Raw genomic sequence first — 16,862 nt, 5'->3', positions numbered from 1 at the left:
TCTATGAGGATAGTAAATCGATGATAGTATAGGATAATATAAATAAATACTAAAACTTCAGGATGACTTAAACTGAAAAGGAAGGCAGACTGCCACGTGCAGCGCCGCATTTGGATGTGTCTGAAGCTTGGAGCTTGACTTCCCTACGTTTCTCCTACAAATGGGCCTTGAGCTTGTTTGGAGGTTCTAGCAGGGGAGCGCAGCTACTGGTATACCGATGGATGGTCGTCCGCCGGGGGGACATCGTCCTCTTCCACCGAGCGCGGAGCTTCGGGAGGGACACACATGGAGCGGTGAGGGAGGAAGGGGACACCCGCCTAGCCAGCCAGATCAGCCGAATCAACCCTAGCGATCAATGGGGTGACAGATGTCGCAGCCAGATCGCCCTCACATCCAACCGCTTTAAGTAGGCGGGACCGATATATAGCGGTATACAAAACAAACGTTTCCTATTATGGTGTCGAATTGAAATTCGCACAACAGCACAACAGCTGCGACGTGTATATAGTATATAGTTCGCAAAATTTGTTTAACAGGGTAGGACACGCTAACATTTCGGGTGATTTAAATCTCTAAAGCGAGTTGTCAGTAATTACCCATGATGTTTAGCGACAATATGTTAATTTGCCACGTTTCTATTGGTTAGAGCCAACCAACCACAGACCGCAGTTTCGCTGTACTTCAGTCCCCAAGTCAACACTAGTTAAGTGACACAGTTAATGCGTCTTAGAAGTACTCGCAGTCCCATGTAACGTTGTCATTTGATAAACATTGATAAATCCATGGTTACTTAGAGCAATGGCCACGTTCGGCCATTTTTATCCACCTTGTTGATATTTAAACGAGGAACACGCGATAAAAATTCTGGTTTGACTTGCCTTGAGTTCTTAGCTCTTAGCTTGATGCAGCTGCACAGGCTGTTCTGTATGTGAGTGTATCGTGTAGGTGTATTGTAGTGTATTATTATTATATCAGTGTCTCAAATTACCCTCATACTAAACTGGTGATACCCTGATGCACTTCTTATATTGACTGAAATATGAAATGTTTGAAATGAAATGTTTGCTCAGATAATGGTTCAAGCCTGAAAAAGACATCTTAATCTATAATGTGGACTTAATAATGGAGGAGACCAGAGTAAAACAATAAGCATAGATGAAGCATGGCCTTGCATACTGTGTTAAATTTGCAGTTACAAAGAAATCTTCCACCTATGACAGTATTTGTACTCCTTTAACAATTTAAATAAAAAGAATTCACTATTGAAATCACACTGTGTGTGAGATGTCCTAACATTGCCCCCCTCATTCTTTCATTCTTAAGCTTTTTGTTTCTTTTGTATTATATGAAGTTATGCATATTAGTCTGTGCTACATCCTTGCTGTTTGGATTTCAGCAGCTCCCAAGAGAATTTTGAACCCAGGGTCTTATAAACAAGCAATTTCCTGTATGTGTGCAGACAGTCGTCTGGTCCACTGTGTGAATGCAGATATCCAGATACATAACAATCTTCAACAGTTTCAGTACTTGCAGAAAAAAAGACAAACCGATTCTAAGAAAATCTACTTGAACAAAGAAAAAACACAGTATGTGCCATACATTTTAAAATTTACTCAAATTCCATCATGCATAGTTTCTTAGCAGCAATGTTTCACTCAACAATATCAGTTCAATAAATACATCTTGGTGACAGCTCAAAATAGATTTTAAACTCAATAAAATAAATTTAAATTAAAACATGAATAGCTTACCACACCATGCTGCTTCACACATTGTTGTCTTACAGCATTACTTGTATGTAAATGAAACAGTATGGAATCACAAAGCTTTCAGATTGTATAACTCTGATAAGGCACTCGTTTACAGTATACATCTTTGACTCATAACACTGAGTCTTTGGTCATTTTCTACAGCTTCTGAGGTTGGGCTTTCGCTGCTCTGTACTGGGTCCAGCTCCAGTCCTGATCCTGGAGAGAGAACAAAGAGATGAAAGCATTTTACCACTACCAGATCATTAATACCATATTTATAAATACACAACATTATCTTCCATCTTAAAACTTAAACCTTAAAATGGAGCAGGTGAAACAGCATGATCTAATAAAGTTTTAATGCAAATGTACATTTTTACAACAATCAGACATTTTATATTTTTTAACATAGGTCTTCTGCCAAGTGAAGCATCAATAGTGAATGACTGACTTTGTATACATTGTTCTAAGTTGTTACTTCAGGGATCTGATTATATGCATGAACACACTCATTCACACATGTACACCATACCATGACACTGTGCTCCATCTCCTGGGTGGCGTCCTGCAGCAGAGAAGTTAGCTGACTCAGATAACGCTGATTCTCATCCAGTAACTGATGAACAGTTTCACTGCAAGAGACAAGACAGTCTAAACTGATTGTGTGTTCGCGTTTTTAGTAATCCAGGAGGGTGTGTGTCCTTTTCCAATAAGCTACTATGTGGTGACCTCTTGTGGCAGTTTTGCAGTTTGCACAAAACTCAGCAGATCATCTTCTAAACTGGAGCCAAGCTAATGACAGAGAAACAGCCACATGATGTTTTAGCAAAACTATTCGTTTTTAACAGTGTCATTCAAATATAACTGTGACAAATGTCACATTTCTTACCTGGCAGTGGGTCGCTGCATAAGTGGCTGTGGCTGTGATGGAGAATTGCTCTGGGCCTAAACACACAACCACACCCTGCATTAACTATAGAGTCATTTGACTTGTACATTCAACACTGTATTGCAGAGCTTCAGGCTCCTAAAACATGACTGATAGCTAAGATCATTCTCTGTTGTGCTATGTGTTATATACTCACACAGGCAATCTTGAGTAGATACCAGAACTCTTTCTGTCGTTTCATTTGCATCTGCATCACTGCTGCCTCTGCAGTTTTTATGCTCTCTACCGCCCTCTCCAGCTTAGGGAACAAATCAACGATTCGCTGCTTACACACCAGGATTGTACTACAGAAAACAAGAGAGAATGGGGGGGCGACCACAGAGAACTGTAAAATGATACCTCAGTTGTGCTGAACTTTGCATTTTTTGCATGTGTGTGTACCTGTTTGGACTACAGTTGCAGATAAATTACCTCAGGTGAGTGTACAAGTCTTTCAGCACCCTGTCCTGGTTCTGAACTGTTTGGAGTATGGTCTTCACCATGTCTGAGCTGTCACTGTAGCCATGTGGAGGGTCAGGACCTGTACAAACACATACATACACCTATGACCATCCATGTATTATCATCTGACACAGCCATGTAAACACATACTACACGCCAGCCTGCTATTTCCATTCATAGCCATACTCTACTTCTGTGTCAAACACAGAGGAGGCATTAATTAAACCACTGGGAACACATTCGTTCAACGAATCCTTCTGAGATTCAACTTAGTTCTTGTGGTGCTGAACTGTATGCATAGTAATTAGCATTATCAGTTTCCCCAGAACTGTAATTGTCAAAAAAAGGAGCACAATGAAGAAAAGAACAGGACCTTATAACCAATGTCCACTGTTTTATATATGTAATGATTTATACTAACTTTTGCATTTAGCTTTCAGCTGCTTGTAGAGTTCAATAGCCTTTTCCTCACTGGAAAAAAAGACAAAGAGAGACTTAATTTGTGCATTTCACAGTCAGGTTTGAGGAAATAATTGCAGTGTAAATAAAACAGAAATACTAACAGCTGTTCCATTACATCCCCTTGTCTCCTCGCAAATGGACTCCTCTGCAACTCCACAATCTCAGAATGTAGAGCCACTATCTCTTCATCCAGATACCCCACATCTGCAACCTATGGCAGAAAACACCAGCTCAAATAACTACAAGTTAATTTGTATAGAATTACTATGAAATTAACAACTGTCCTACCTTTGTAAACCCATCAGCCTTCTCTTCATTTTCCTGCCATGTCTTCAGCATCTTTTCTGAAGCTTCAGATGAGCACAACAACAGCAGACAGTTCACTTGAGGATTTAATGATGATTTTAAATAGCAGTATGTATCATGGCAGCAGATTAACATCAACTCACAGATGCCGGTGTGCCTCTGCTTGGTGTATTGCTCAAGGTCGTGCTGGATGCTGGTCTTAAAGAAAGCCAGTTTGGCTTGCAGCTGCTGTGACTGGGAGAACAGCAGGTTCTTGTACCGCGTTAAATTGGTGTTGTAACGCAGCAGACTCAGCCTGCACAGACACATACACAAGATAAGGATGTTTCAGAGTGTAAGTGTGTGTATACGTGTGTGTTTATGCACCTACATGGCAGCCCTCTGTCCCTGGTAAAGGCGAATGTAGTCCTCTTTCAGTCCACAGATGTAGCTAACTGCTTCCCCCCACACCTTTCTCAATGCAGACAGCGGGAGCTGCGTCTTGGTCTCCCTGACTGGCACAACATCAAGAGACACAATGCCAACATTAACTTGGACACCAATTTTAAAGAATTAACTAACTTTAAAACATCAACAAATGTCTTGCTTTATTTTACTTGCACTGTGTCGGAAACTTTCAAAACCAAAGGAAACCCTCCAGAGATCAGACAAAGACTGAAGGTACAGTATACAGTTATGTTTCTCACCTATAAAGTTGACACTGTCTGGTAGAGGTCTGGCAGTCAGTGGTCCAGAGTACTTGGTCAGGCTCTTATCAAACAAGAAGACTATGGAGCTGTCCCAGCCTCGCTGAAAGAACAAATATCACTGCGCATATTACTGGCAGAGGTTTGCTTATTAAAAAGTTTGCTGGTACAATTTTCCTCCAAAGGAAACAGAATGGCTGGATGCAAACAGTCTAATACATTCATTCATACAGTCTGCAATTTGCCAATTATTGCAAATCACTTTATTTTCTTTATTTATTTTTATTCTGCAAAAGACCCACTGCAAACTAAATGTCAAACTATCGCCACTGTTAAAATATTAAGGCAAACAATGGCAGAAAAAAACCCTATTCCTGTTACCAGAAATACAAAGTGTACAGCGTAATGCAGAACTACCCAAAATTTCAAAAGAAAAACAATATTTTTATAAAAAACAGGAGGTTCTATTGTCCACTGGTGTGTATGTACTTGCTGCTGGGCCTGATTGAAGTTAGTCATTTTTGTTTACGTATGTGTCTCGTACCAATCCATCTGGCAGACAGTGTGCGGGCGGTCTGCGTGGGTCGAGGGAGATTCCCGTCTCCAGCAGCAGCTCTTGACTCAGAGGGGAGATGCGTGTTTGAGTGTGTGTCTCCAGACGAAGCTGCAGGGAGTGTAAGCTCTCCTCAGCTCCTAAAACCAAGGAGTGCAGCTGGGCTGACGTCATGTCCAACACATGAATCACCTGGAGAAATAAAAGTGCCAAATGAGAAGTTTGCTTTGCTGACTGTCCTCTAATCTAGTGGAATGTATAAAGGCACTCAATAAAAATGTGGTTTTAGTGAGTCTAAATACAGGAAATGTTCTTATTACTGACCTTCATGTTGAGAATATTCTGTAGCAGTGTGTAGCAGTATGGCTTGTTGGTGTCAGGATCCAGCCCGCCACCACGCGATGCAGGGTCCCACAATAACAACATCTGTAGTAGTGATTCAACTGGCTCCAGCAGTGGTCTTTTAATACACACATACCCAAACACAAAGGTTAGCTGTCAGTTAGAATGAGGAGCGGTGGTAGGCATGAAGAAATGTCTTTTTGTCTCTACCTGCTAATATTGTTGGGATATGGGAGATGTGTGGAGAATCTGACTTCTCCATTCATGTCCTCTACTGCCATGATGTCCTTGGGACCTTTGTTCTTGACTTTACTTGTCCTACAAATGTAGGCAAACATGCCACCAGAGAGAGCAAAAAATAAAATCAACGAACTGAAAACTAGATCCACAAAATGTTCCAAACAAATGCTTCGCCTTTAACACACAAATATTTTGCATATTAATGAAGATGTTGGTGCTGACTCACCACTGTACAGGCTGCATGTGGTGTAAGAAGGGGCGAAAGCCACAAGTGCATTCAAAGATCACTGTCCCAAAGCTCCAGTAGTCCACAGTTACAGTGTAGGGTTTACTCTCAAACAGCTCTGGAGCCTGGCATACATATAGATAGATTCTGACTGTTGAGATGTACTGAAAAAAAACAGCAAAATTGCTTGCAGCATAATGTATTACTGGTGTTACACTTACCAGATACTGGAGAGTTCCAACAAAAGATGTACAGAGACTGCCCTGATCTAGGTCTTTTGCATAACCTAGATCTATGATTTTATGGACAATCTGGAGGAAAACAATGTTTCGTGATGAGAACAAGGCACAGAAAACCATGCAATATATAACACTGGATTACACAAGCTGCCTCCATGTACAAAAAGAAATGAGTTCACCTTCCCACACATCTCCTGCAGAACTATGTTCTCTGGCTTTAGGTCTCTGTGAATGATCTTGTTTTCATGGAGATACTGGACACCAGAACCTGTGTTTGTGATGAAGTGTATTACATATACAGTATATATTAAAATGCTGTAACAGTTGATTTTTATCAAAGTAAAAGCTGGGGCAAACTTTACCAATGTCACTGAGCAGCGAGAGGACTTCACTCTCCTTTAGCCCACAACAGTTTTCTGGTTTATTCAAAACCTAAATGTACAGACACAGAGATTAGTAGTGCACTGTTTAAGAAGGCAAACTGTTTAGGGTCTTTGGATTGGTACCTTGCGTAGGTCTCCTCTTGAGCAGTACTCCATGGCCAGCAGAGGTAGGTCATTTAAAGCAATGATGCTCAACTCCTCTGGTACTTCTCTGGCCTGAACAATGTTCACATGGTTCAACCTACGGAAAGACAGAAAATTAAATGTAGCAATGGTCTGACAAGAAGAAAATGTACAGTGAAATTAGTTCTTTGGCCACTTTGTGAACACAAGCAGATTATTTACACTCACTTCTTCATGATCTGGATCTCTCGTCTCCAGCGGTCTTTGTTCTTAGAGTTCAGCTCCAGGCGGCAAAGTTTCACAGCAATTTTCTCTCCCATTTCCTGCTCCAAACACAGATCAGGAATAACATCAATCCAAAGATTTGGCTCTGGAGTTAATGTCTATCTTGGTATGCAGGTGAACAACAGAACTTACAATGTGCTGGTACAGGTAGACGTGCCCAAAGCCTCCCATCCCTAGTCTCTCCTTCATCTCCCAGGAGCCACAGAGCTGGCTCTGTCTGAGTGCAGTCCGCTCCATAGTGTGAGGTCTACCAGGAGCCACAGGGCAATAGAGGTAGTCTGCAAAGGACAATTAAAAAAACAATAAAACGGTGAAGACAATTTTGCATGCATTTTTCCAGGAGAAACAGTGTTATTGCTAACAGTTAAGTGGTAGCAATCGTATATATTTAAGTCTTATATGTTTTCCTTCATGAGCAAATGACAGAATAGTGTTATTAACCCAGATTCCACTCTATTTAACATGCTAAATTATCAACCACATTTCAGTCTATTTTATAATTGCTTCAAATACTAGATTTTCTAAATTACTTTTTTAATATTCCAGCATTTCACGTGGATTCAAATCGTGTTTACCTTGTTAAATATAACTTCTGGCTGCAGTGACCTAAACCCAGGGTCAAGAGCCACTTGATGTTACTGTTTAGCTAATGTTAGGTTCAGTGACGTCAGATAACTCGAAGACTATGTAAACGAAATGTCTACTAAAAACAACCTCACTCCACAAACACGATTAACTCACCTGTCGGCTGATGATAATGAGCTTTAGATGTCAGAACATTGTTGCTTCAGAGTTAGCTAAACGCGTTGTTTACGGCTCGTTTTCTTGTCTAGTGTTTCGGCGAGAAGGTTGAACCGGTGAAATTATACCGCGACAATTTATAAAGTCCCCGAAACGCGGCTTTAAAGTTAAAGTTTATGTTGTGTTTTTGTTGTAGCCTCGGGAAGAAAGCTAGGGACAGCTCAAAATCAGCACAAAGTGAAAGTATGTCCTGACAGGCAGGAGGCTGTGTTTCGGCGCATGCGTGTCCGTCCTCACAGCAGCGGGTAGGGCGCATGGGTCTCTCTGCAGGACTACTCCCTCTGCGGGGGGATTTCCCACCAATCCACAAGCCCAAACCAGCTGAGTCTGCACTGAGGGATTTAGCATAATCAGGAATGTTAAATATAAATGCTCGTTTAAACTCTCTTTTACCATAAAAGCAACTGGGCCAGTATCTGCAGTTAAGAAAGAATATTTTCAAAACTTTGACAATGTTTTAATTTGTTCACTAGAGGGTGCCATATGCACAGCTTCTGTCCTGAAGTTATTAGGGCTACTGGCTGTGACACACACTGAAAGGGGAGGATGTAAGATTGGCTGTCCCTCTGTGTATTTTAGTTAAACCCCAGTGGTGAAAAGTAAAGCTCCCAAGTACATTTACTCAAGTTCAGTGATTATGCATGATTATGACATTTGTTTTTGCTTGCAAACATAATATGATGGCATAAAAACATAAACCAGAATAAAACGAGTGTGACAGGAAAGTTCAAGAGGTCACAGCATATAAAGCAGATTTCACACAAATCAACAGAAAAAAATCATCATCAAACCAGAAAAAAATAATCATATATACAAAAGGAAATACAAGAAAAATTCACATTATCATCCCTTAATTAGGCTACACATCAAGCATTACATTTCATGTTATTAATTAAAAAAAGAGCTTTTCCTACTGTGTACACCGTGTATATGCTCACCACCATCTGTCTGGTATTATGAAGTTAATTTGAAAGTTTTTGTGGTACTTGTACATTACTTGTGTAATTCCACCTAATGCAACTTTATACTTCGACTCCATTGTATTTTGGAGGTGAATACTTTTTTCTGTATCTGACAGCTTTAGTTACTAGTTACACTGCAAGTCTTTCTAATTGATGCAAATTATAATCAACTGATAAATTGCAATGTATCATAGATTAAGATATCCATTACATAGTTACAATTAACCAGCTGCAACATTAAAATGTTGTTTACAGATTAATGCATCTATTGTTATAATCCAAAGTAAACCAAATATGATCCATATATAAAATATATGATTTGCAGACAGTTCATTTTGCATAGTAAGAAATGCATGCACTCTTACTTAAGTAAAATTTTGAATGTAGGACTTTCACTTGTAACTGTTTCTTTTACTGAGAGAGCCTTATGGATAATAATGTACAGTACAACTGGAGGAAGAGGCATGCATATAAACTATATCACATCACCATAGTCATGTGAAAAAATAATTGTAGATGGAAAAATGATCAGCAGAAGAAAAAAATTACTTGTTTCTGTACAAAAATACAATTTTGATTTTATATGCTAAACTTGGGAGTCACACTCCCAATGATCAATGATCCTTGAATTTCTTGGTCCCAGTCTTTCAATTATTAAACAAAAATGCCATTAAACTGCCATTAAAAAGGAAAATTTCTCTGAGGCATTTAGAAGATTCTGCTGAGCTTTCACAAGTGCAGTAAAAACCTGCATTTCAAACCTGAATAAATCTTCACCAAGAATAGAAAGTTTATTAGTGTTATTAGTATTTGTGCAATAGATGGGTTTAAGTAACATAGATTTGACTTATCAGGGAGAACTCATGATTTCTCAATCTATTAAACAAAAGATGATGTTGTAGTTAACCATTAGAAATTCACAATTTAGGAAGTGTGACAACAAAGATGATTAAGAGCTGATGCAACGAGGACCAGTGCAACGTTCACTGCAACTGTCTGTGTCTTTGTTGCGTCTGTTGTTGAGTTTGTGAAAGAAGACAGATTTCAGATTTCATTCAAGCGTGAGAACTTTTCCAATTAAAAGCCATTATAGTTTTGCCTCAATGTTTCCCAGTTCTATATAAAGAGAATTCACCTTTTCTCAGTGTACTGGAAAGGAGAAGCAGACAAGCATCTCATGATTGAATAGAGAAGCTGAAAATTCATGTGATCTGAATTTCTCATCATCACAGAGTTGGTGTAAGTGTGAAGTCTGGGGTGTGAAAATGCACATTCTCTGTGGTCTTCCATAGCTCTTCAAGTATTAAGTGTTTAAACATTAAAAAAAAAAAAGAGAGTAAGGACTGTTAAAATGGCCGGCAGGGTTTGATGTGAAACAATGTGAAACGATAACTCTCTTTGTTGAGTTTAAAAGTTCACTCTCATCCAAGATAAGGTAGCAACCCCATCTTAATCAAGATAGTGGGCAACACTGTGGTCTGCTCTAATTGTATATCAGATTAGGTAAAAAAGCAACAAAAAAAACCCAAGATGTTAATCACCTGATTATGGCGGATTCTGTTTCTCATTTCCTCAATTCTCTGTATTGATGTCAGCGTGTTTCCTATGTCCAAACTCCCACGAGCTACAGAAATATAGAAGCGTTCACATGTCACAGTACATGACAAAACCCTAATGTTATAGCTGCATAATGCAGCACACATTAAAACCATGGTAACACACAAATAACTCAACTTGAATGTGGGATGTAGACACAGATTCTGCAGCCATGCCCTTTGTCAATCCAAATCCTTTAAAATACAATACAATAAAATACAGTACACCACGATAATTTTTGTAGGTGTGACATGTGGTCACATTTGATCACACTTGTCACACTTTAGGGCAACTGCAGAATGAGCATGTTAAGAAACTGCCAAGATTAAATGTTAAATGTAAAGTTAAAAATCTAGAAGGTATTTATTAGAGAAAGTTGAAGAAGATACCAGGAAGTCAAAGAGGTGAGTTTTGAACCTGTAGGATAGTATATGCAGGGTGACTGGCGTCTAGACAGACAAAATGACAAAATCAAACACTCCAGGTTGCACATGGTTACAACCACAAATATCCTGGGTTTCCCTGGATTTGGTCATCTCTATATGCAGTTCTTCTTTTGGTAAAACACCTGTGTGGGACTTGAAGTAGACTTTTATTAGCAAATACTACTGGAGTCAGTAAATTAATTAATTAATGTGTGTTGTTCCTGACTTGGCACCGTACATGCTGGACATATTTATCTCATTACTCAAAGACCTCCGGTCCACAAAGCCTTCCATGAAGGTGTCATTTCTGGCTATTGTCACCATCAAAGAGGAGGAAATGTGAGTAACACAGGCGTCATGATGAAGTAACATGCATGGGGGAGATTTTAGCCTAGAAATTCCCATGCAAAATTCATAACAATACCTTTTGTTTTAGGGGAAGTTGTGTTGCATTATCATTATACGATGTCCAAAGAATTTCGTCTTGAAAGACAGCTGCTCTGTTATCCAAACCAGATTCAGGAGCAAAGACTCCCATAGTCATAGTCATGGTCCCAGCAGGCAGATGATTCAAGACAATGTATAAATCAGTGATGTAATGTGTGGTGTACTTGTAGAAGAAGAGAGATCATTTTATTTTATACAGTGTCCAGCTGTTTTATATTTATTCATGTACTTAGGTTTTACTGTGTTGGTAATAACGATGTGTATCTTTCTTTTTATGTACTACTGCTACAACAACAACTACAACTGCTGCTACTAATAATAGTAATAATAATAATAATAATAATAATCATCATCATCATCATCATAATCATCATTTGTATAGCACCTTTCTAAACAAAGTTACATGCTACGTGAGTGAAAACAATAAAATCATGATTATTTATGGGGAGAAACATCATATAGCACAAGCACAGAATAAACAAAGACACTTACAAACAAACAAACATACATTAAATAAGAGGAAAACAAAAGCACAAAATCTAATGAAATAAATACATAAAAGTAGGTTTACAGGAAAGATTTCAAAAACAGACTTATCTGGTGAAAAGCCACAGCAGCTGCATTCTGTGTCAGCTGCAGATATGGTGATGTATGTGTTGTGGCTGGAATACAAAGCATTGCACTAATCAAGACATGATCTTCCTCCCTGTGTTTTTTAATAGTGTAGCTACCTGCCTGTTCTTCTCACCTCTTCCATAAATTTAGTAAATTAAAGCAATGCAAAAGGCATATCATTAGACTGAACCAGGTCAGTCCATGTAAGTGTTTCAGTGAAGGACTGAACCAAGCAAACACAGAATATATATGTGACATCACCATATACTGGAAAAACTGTGAAAAATATTGTATCTAATTTCACAGCTACCTATGGAGAGATTTAAAGGTATCAAGATATTAAATGCCAGTTTGAGCTGAAGTCATTTGAGTACATGAATGTGCTTTATTCACTGCCATGAACTGTGCTGTGTTGTGTAAGTATGAGGTACTGCAGCATCCAAGTTACTGATCCTATTTTGTTAGTGTTTGTGGTCTTTGGTTTATGCTGAACAAACCCCTGTTCACGAATCAAGTTTTGTTTAATAATATTTTAAAATCTCTTTCTTCAATTATTTAATTATTTTTATTCTCAAACTCTTCTTTCTATCTTTAAATTAGATGTGCTCTTCTGCTCCCACAGCTGCACCAGGTTTCATTGTGCATGTTACCAATTTTGTATTATTGTGGTTTAAGGGGGAGGAGGGGGGTGGTCAGTGCAGATGTGTCACAGGACATGACAAATTCTTTGCAGATCAGCATTTAGGTGTTGGTGATGTTATCATAAATCCCTCCCACTTGTAGTCTATGTGTTTTTAAATGGGAGGGAACACAGGGGAAGATAAGCATTTCAGCACCAGAGCAGTGAGAGTCTGAGTCCTCCCACAACACAGGTGCATATCAGAGGATAGAGAGAGGAGAAAACAGGCACTTCAGCTGGAAGACTTAACAAGGAGCCACTTTGGACAGAAAGGTAAAAGAGATCTCTAACAAAGTTTCCTAGACAGTGCCAACAAAATATACAAAGTTGTTTTAATTTATAGATTATAACAATGGTGAAAATTTGAAGCAAATATTTTAATGCAAAAAAACTCATTCAGCTAAAAAAAAAAAAAAAAGAAAAAAAAGAAAATCATGTATGTGTTTATTGACAGAAATTGTCAGAAGTTTTAATCATACAACCATTTTCTTTTGTCATTATCAAGTTGAAACTGTGTCCAAAAATATCTTGAAATTCAACAGCACACTGCAAATCTAATGTGATAAAAATGTGTGCACATACTATGCAGTAATCAACAAATTAAATTGATATCGCACTCACTGTAAAGATAAGGATTATGTTTACAGTACAAAGTGCACACAGTGAGCATGCTCTATCTGCTGCTCTCGCATTAAAACCTCAATAGCGCAGTTTCTCCTCTGTAACACACATGCAATCACCAGAGATGTAGCACTGTGTGAACTGAAGACAGGCACACTTAAACCCAGAAGAAGAAACCACATGTCTCTACAGCAGCTACACTTATTTCTGTTCCGTCACGTGCTTTAAGATAAACTCCATGTAAGGGAAGAAGAGCTTTAAATCTGGTTTTCCAGTGTTGTTAATTTCCATTTCTTTTTTCAGCCCATTCTCAGACAGAAATATCCCCAATAAGAAGAAGTGAAACGAGAAATAAAGATGAACCCATTCCTCATCCTCGCCATCCTTGCAGCAGTCAGTGTGGACATGGTGAGCAACAATGAGAGGAAGTGACTGTAGTTTTAATAGTCATACCAAGATTCAGAGGGTTTTAGTCATGTATGAATGAATTTGTTTGTGTTCCACACAGGCTTTTTCGCAAAGGCAGTCAAACAAAAACTTGGATACTTATGGAGGTGAGCCAACTGTCCAGGTGACACTTAATATTCATTGTTTGTCACCAGATGCATTCAATATCATTCATCTTCATCTTCTCTCCCTGCATTGTGATCCTCAGAGTTTTGTAAGTCTGGGGATGGGAGCAGTTACAGGGGATATGTTTCCAAGTCGGTATACGGCAGCAACTGTCTCAACTGGAAGAGGTTTTATAACCCTTGGGGACCTTCGAAGGGGATTGGTCTTCATACTTACTGCAGGTATGGTATACTTTAAGTCTGGGACCTAGATATGTCATGGAGAAGTGTCACATGTCTAATATCATTCCACTTAAACAATAGGAATCCTGACCAGAGCTTGATGCCGTGGTGCCATGTCAAAAGAGGGAGGAGGTTTGTGAGAGAATTCTGCAATATTCCCCCATGTAAGACTGAGAATTAGGAATTTAAAAATCACTGAAATATTGTATGTTTGATTAGATTTTTTTTAAATGATCTCTGTTTTCTGCTTTCATACAGGTCCTACACCAACAACAAAACCTCCACCAGCTGTCGATACAGGTAGTTATGTTGTTTGAATACATCTCATATGTGGCATCTCCTGATTCCCATTATCAGCACTCACACACCCGTCCTGTGTGTATCTACAGAGCTGACATGCGGTGAGAGGTCAGAGCGGAGGATGCATAAAATTGTGGGTGGTTCTTTCACACCGATAGAATCACACCCATGGGTGGCCGCTCTCTTCCATAAGCGCCAAGGATTCCTCTGTGGTGGCTCTCTCATTTCACCTTGCTGGGTTGTCACAGCCGCACACTGCTTCGTTGATGGGTGAGAATAAAGAACACACACACAGAAAACATAATACACTATAATTTCCTCCACTGCAATTCTCATACTACAATGGACAATATGACTCATATGGGTATGTAACATGTTTACACACCTGTGTGTGTGGGTGTCTATTAACCATTTGTGCTTGCGTGTTGTGCAGTGAGGTGACCAAAACCAAGTATATATCTGTATACCTGGGGAAGACTGCCATCAATGAAACAGATGCTGATAGGGAGCAGAGCTTCACTGTGGAAAAACTGATCATCCACCAAAAATATAATTCATCAACCTTTGATAATGACATAGGTGAGTGCAAACATCACTGGGTGTATGTATGAGTGAGTAAAAGAAAGAGCTGTATGGGTGCTGTGTGTGCAGGACTCAAAGATGCCTTTGTCTCTACGTTTCAGCACTGTTGAAGATCAGAAGCAGAGATGGAGGGTGTGCCGTGAAGTCGGCGTCCTCACGGACAGTGTGTCTTCCTCCATTACGCACCCAGCTTCCTGCCGGATTTCCATGCAGCATCGCAGGATTTGGGAAGGAGGGAAATGGTAAATACGGCATGACCTCTAACCTTTAGACTTGTGACTCATCTCTCAGACATTAAGTAGATTCTTACATCTGACACTGCTGTTGTCTGCAGGGGCCTGGCATTACTCACAGTACTTAAAACAGGGCGAGGTGAGACTGCTCTCCCAGACCCAGTGTAAAACTGAAGCATACTATGGAGATCGCATCACCAAGAATATGTTCTGTGCTGGGAGCCCTGACTGGAGCACTGATGCCTGCAAGGTGAGCAAATAACACTGTGTATTAACCAGGAAAGGGATTTTTAAAGAGCCTGAAGAAAGAAAAAAAAACTGCTTGATTGCAAAATGTCTTCAGTCTGTCTCTAGAAATGTACACTAAAACAGAAGTGCATAAAGGCCAGAGTGTGAGAGAAGCTGTAATCATACATGCAGAAATATAATGTGTATGAAGCTCAGTGACCTTTGGGAGCATCAAACAGGATGTGGGGAGTATTTCTTCCTCTTCTTGCGAATGTGTCACTACCCTCATGTTAGATTGGTTACATCTTCATATTATTATCTTTCACTCTTTATATTTGTGTATATTTATGCTTAGTTATGAGCCAAAATTTCTTTATTACTTTATTTCTTTACACAAGTTCAGAAAGAAGTGTGACAGATTGTTATGACATCATTCTACACCAGAATTGATTTTAAGAGTTGGTCATTTTACCCTAAAGATCTTCTTATCACCCAGAAATATTTAATTGTGAATAAATGTGGTTTCAGAGGAAGAATTTAATGTCATTGTATGAATTATAGTGTATAATTATAAATTCTTCTTATCTGTTGTATCCTCTCTTCACAGGGTGACTCTGGTGGTCCGCTGGTGTGTGAAGTGTCAGGCCGGATGTTTCTGTTCGGGGTGGTGAGCTGGGGTGACGGCTGTGCCAAGAAAGACAAACCAGGCGTTTACACACAAGTCACCAATTACAACAAGTGGATCGCAGTGAAGACAGAGCTCCAAGAATACACGGAAGGAAAAATGTATCCCCAAAAATGAAGCTGAGGCAAAGAGGTACTTGTTGGGCATTACATGTTTTTTAAAGGAAAAATGGCAGCAATTTTGTAGAATTGTGTGTATGAAAGCATGTGAAGATGTTGCAGCTGATAAGCATTGTTATTAATGTGCACTGAAAATAGTTTTGCACAGTGAAATATTACTGTGCCAGTTCAAAGTGAAAGTTTTTTTAAAAGTATGTCTTGTTAATATTTTTTATTACTTGAACATGAACTTTTCATGCTAAGAGCATGGACTTTAAAACAAGCTATAAGAAAGTTTATTTATCTAATTTAATTTTATAAGGATTTCCTATTGCACAAGGCTGGCCCTGCTGTTAAGCAATTGTTTTTGATGATAAATAAAGTATTTGTGTTACATATCCAGTGTTCATTAATCCCCAAACCTCAAATGTTTCTGTCTCTCCTTTGCATCTTCACATTCTTGTGAGTGCACAAAAACACATAAAAATGTACACACCCACTTACTGGCTTTCTCTTCCTACTTTATGTCAGAAGAGCAGCAGTGTCTGGAGGTCAGACAGTTTGTGTGCATTCACTTCAGTTAAATTCTTACAGAATGCCCCTTAGTATGAGACTTAGACTTAGATTAGACTTTATTGATCCCTTGGGATGACTCCCTCAGGGAAATTAAGTTTCCAGCAGCTTATACAGACAGAAGCAGCACACAGGACAGTTTGCAAACAACAGCAACTGCTTGCAAACAGGTATAGAGAATAGAATAAAAAAAATAAACAATAGGCAGTAAACTCTTAATAGGATTTTTAAAAAATG

General features: G+C 39.1%; 2 protein-coding genes across 3 annotated transcripts; one reads left to right on the top strand and one right to left on the bottom strand.

The window, feature by feature from the left end:
- Positions 1-1,591: 1,591 nt before the first annotated feature.
- Positions 1,592-8,014, bottom strand: LOC108891107 (inhibitor of nuclear factor kappa-B kinase subunit alpha). Of its 2 annotated transcripts, XM_018688239.2 has the most exons (22): positions 7,728-8,014; positions 7,119-7,264; positions 6,930-7,024; positions 6,702-6,819; positions 6,558-6,627; positions 6,375-6,463; positions 6,178-6,267; positions 5,957-6,081; positions 5,701-5,808; positions 5,473-5,608; positions 5,140-5,340; positions 4,596-4,698; positions 4,280-4,403; positions 4,053-4,204; positions 3,892-3,953; positions 3,705-3,814; positions 3,563-3,612; positions 3,112-3,220; positions 2,837-2,984; positions 2,641-2,696; positions 2,284-2,383; positions 1,592-1,967 (listed from the first exon to the last, which is right to left on the bottom strand). In XM_018688239.2, exons 2-22 carry the CDS (start codon positions 7,221-7,223, stop codon positions 1,908-1,910), a joined length of 2,211 nt encoding a protein of 736 aa, XP_018543755.1. In that variant the 5' UTR covers positions 7,224-7,264; positions 7,728-8,014; the 3' UTR covers positions 1,592-1,907. The 2 variants fall into 2 exon arrangements, with proteins under 2 accessions (XP_018543755.1, XP_018543757.1); XM_018688241.2 differs by lacking the exons at positions 1,592-1,967; positions 2,284-2,383 and adding an exon at positions 2,390-2,543.
- A 4,605-nt stretch (positions 8,015-12,619) lies between these two features.
- On the top strand, positions 12,620-16,450 carry plaua (plasminogen activator, urokinase a). The gene is made up of 11 exons (XM_018688220.2): positions 12,620-12,784; positions 13,436-13,540; positions 13,641-13,686; positions 13,788-13,926; positions 14,008-14,090; positions 14,185-14,226; positions 14,316-14,496; positions 14,660-14,805; positions 14,910-15,050; positions 15,143-15,291; positions 15,877-16,450. The coding sequence occupies exons 2-11, from the start codon at positions 13,490-13,492 to the stop codon at positions 16,069-16,071; spliced, it is 1,173 nt and encodes a 390-aa protein (XP_018543736.1). The 5' UTR covers positions 12,620-12,784; positions 13,436-13,489; the 3' UTR covers positions 16,072-16,450.
- The last annotated feature ends 412 nt before the right edge of the window (positions 16,451-16,862 follow it).

This window comes from Lates calcarifer, linkage group LG16_LG22 (assembly GCF_001640805.2).
Source record: "Lates calcarifer isolate ASB-BC8 linkage group LG16_LG22, TLL_Latcal_v3, whole genome shotgun sequence".
Classification (NCBI taxonomy): Eukaryota; Metazoa; Chordata; class Actinopteri; family Centropomidae; genus Lates; species Lates calcarifer.
This window is presented reverse-complemented; position numbering and strand designations above follow the sequence as displayed.

Excerpts from the sequence above, each read along its gene's own strand:
- LOC108891107 (XM_018688239.2), bottom strand. The coding sequence starts at position 7,223 with ATGGAGCGGACTGCACTCAGACAGAGCCAGCTCTGTGGCTCCTGGGAG. Across the intron at positions 6,082-6,177 it reads TTGGAACTCTCCAGTATCTG|GCTCCAGAGCTGTTTGAGAG; the intron begins GTAAGTGTAACA and ends TATGTATGCCAG. Across the intron at positions 3,221-3,562 it reads GCTGAAAGCTAAATGCAAAA|GTCCTGACCCTCCACATGGC; the intron begins GTTAGTATAAAT and ends GTGTTTGTACAG.
- plaua (XM_018688220.2), top strand. The coding sequence starts at position 13,490 with ATGAACCCATTCCTCATCCTCGCCATCCTTGCAGCAGTCAGTGTGGAC. Across the intron at positions 13,687-13,787 it reads AAACTTGGATACTTATGGAG|AGTTTTGTAAGTCTGGGGAT; the intron begins GTGAGCCAACTG and ends TGTGATCCTCAG. Across the intron at positions 14,806-14,909 it reads AACCTTTGATAATGACATAG|CACTGTTGAAGATCAGAAGC; the intron begins GTGAGTGCAAAC and ends TCTACGTTTCAG.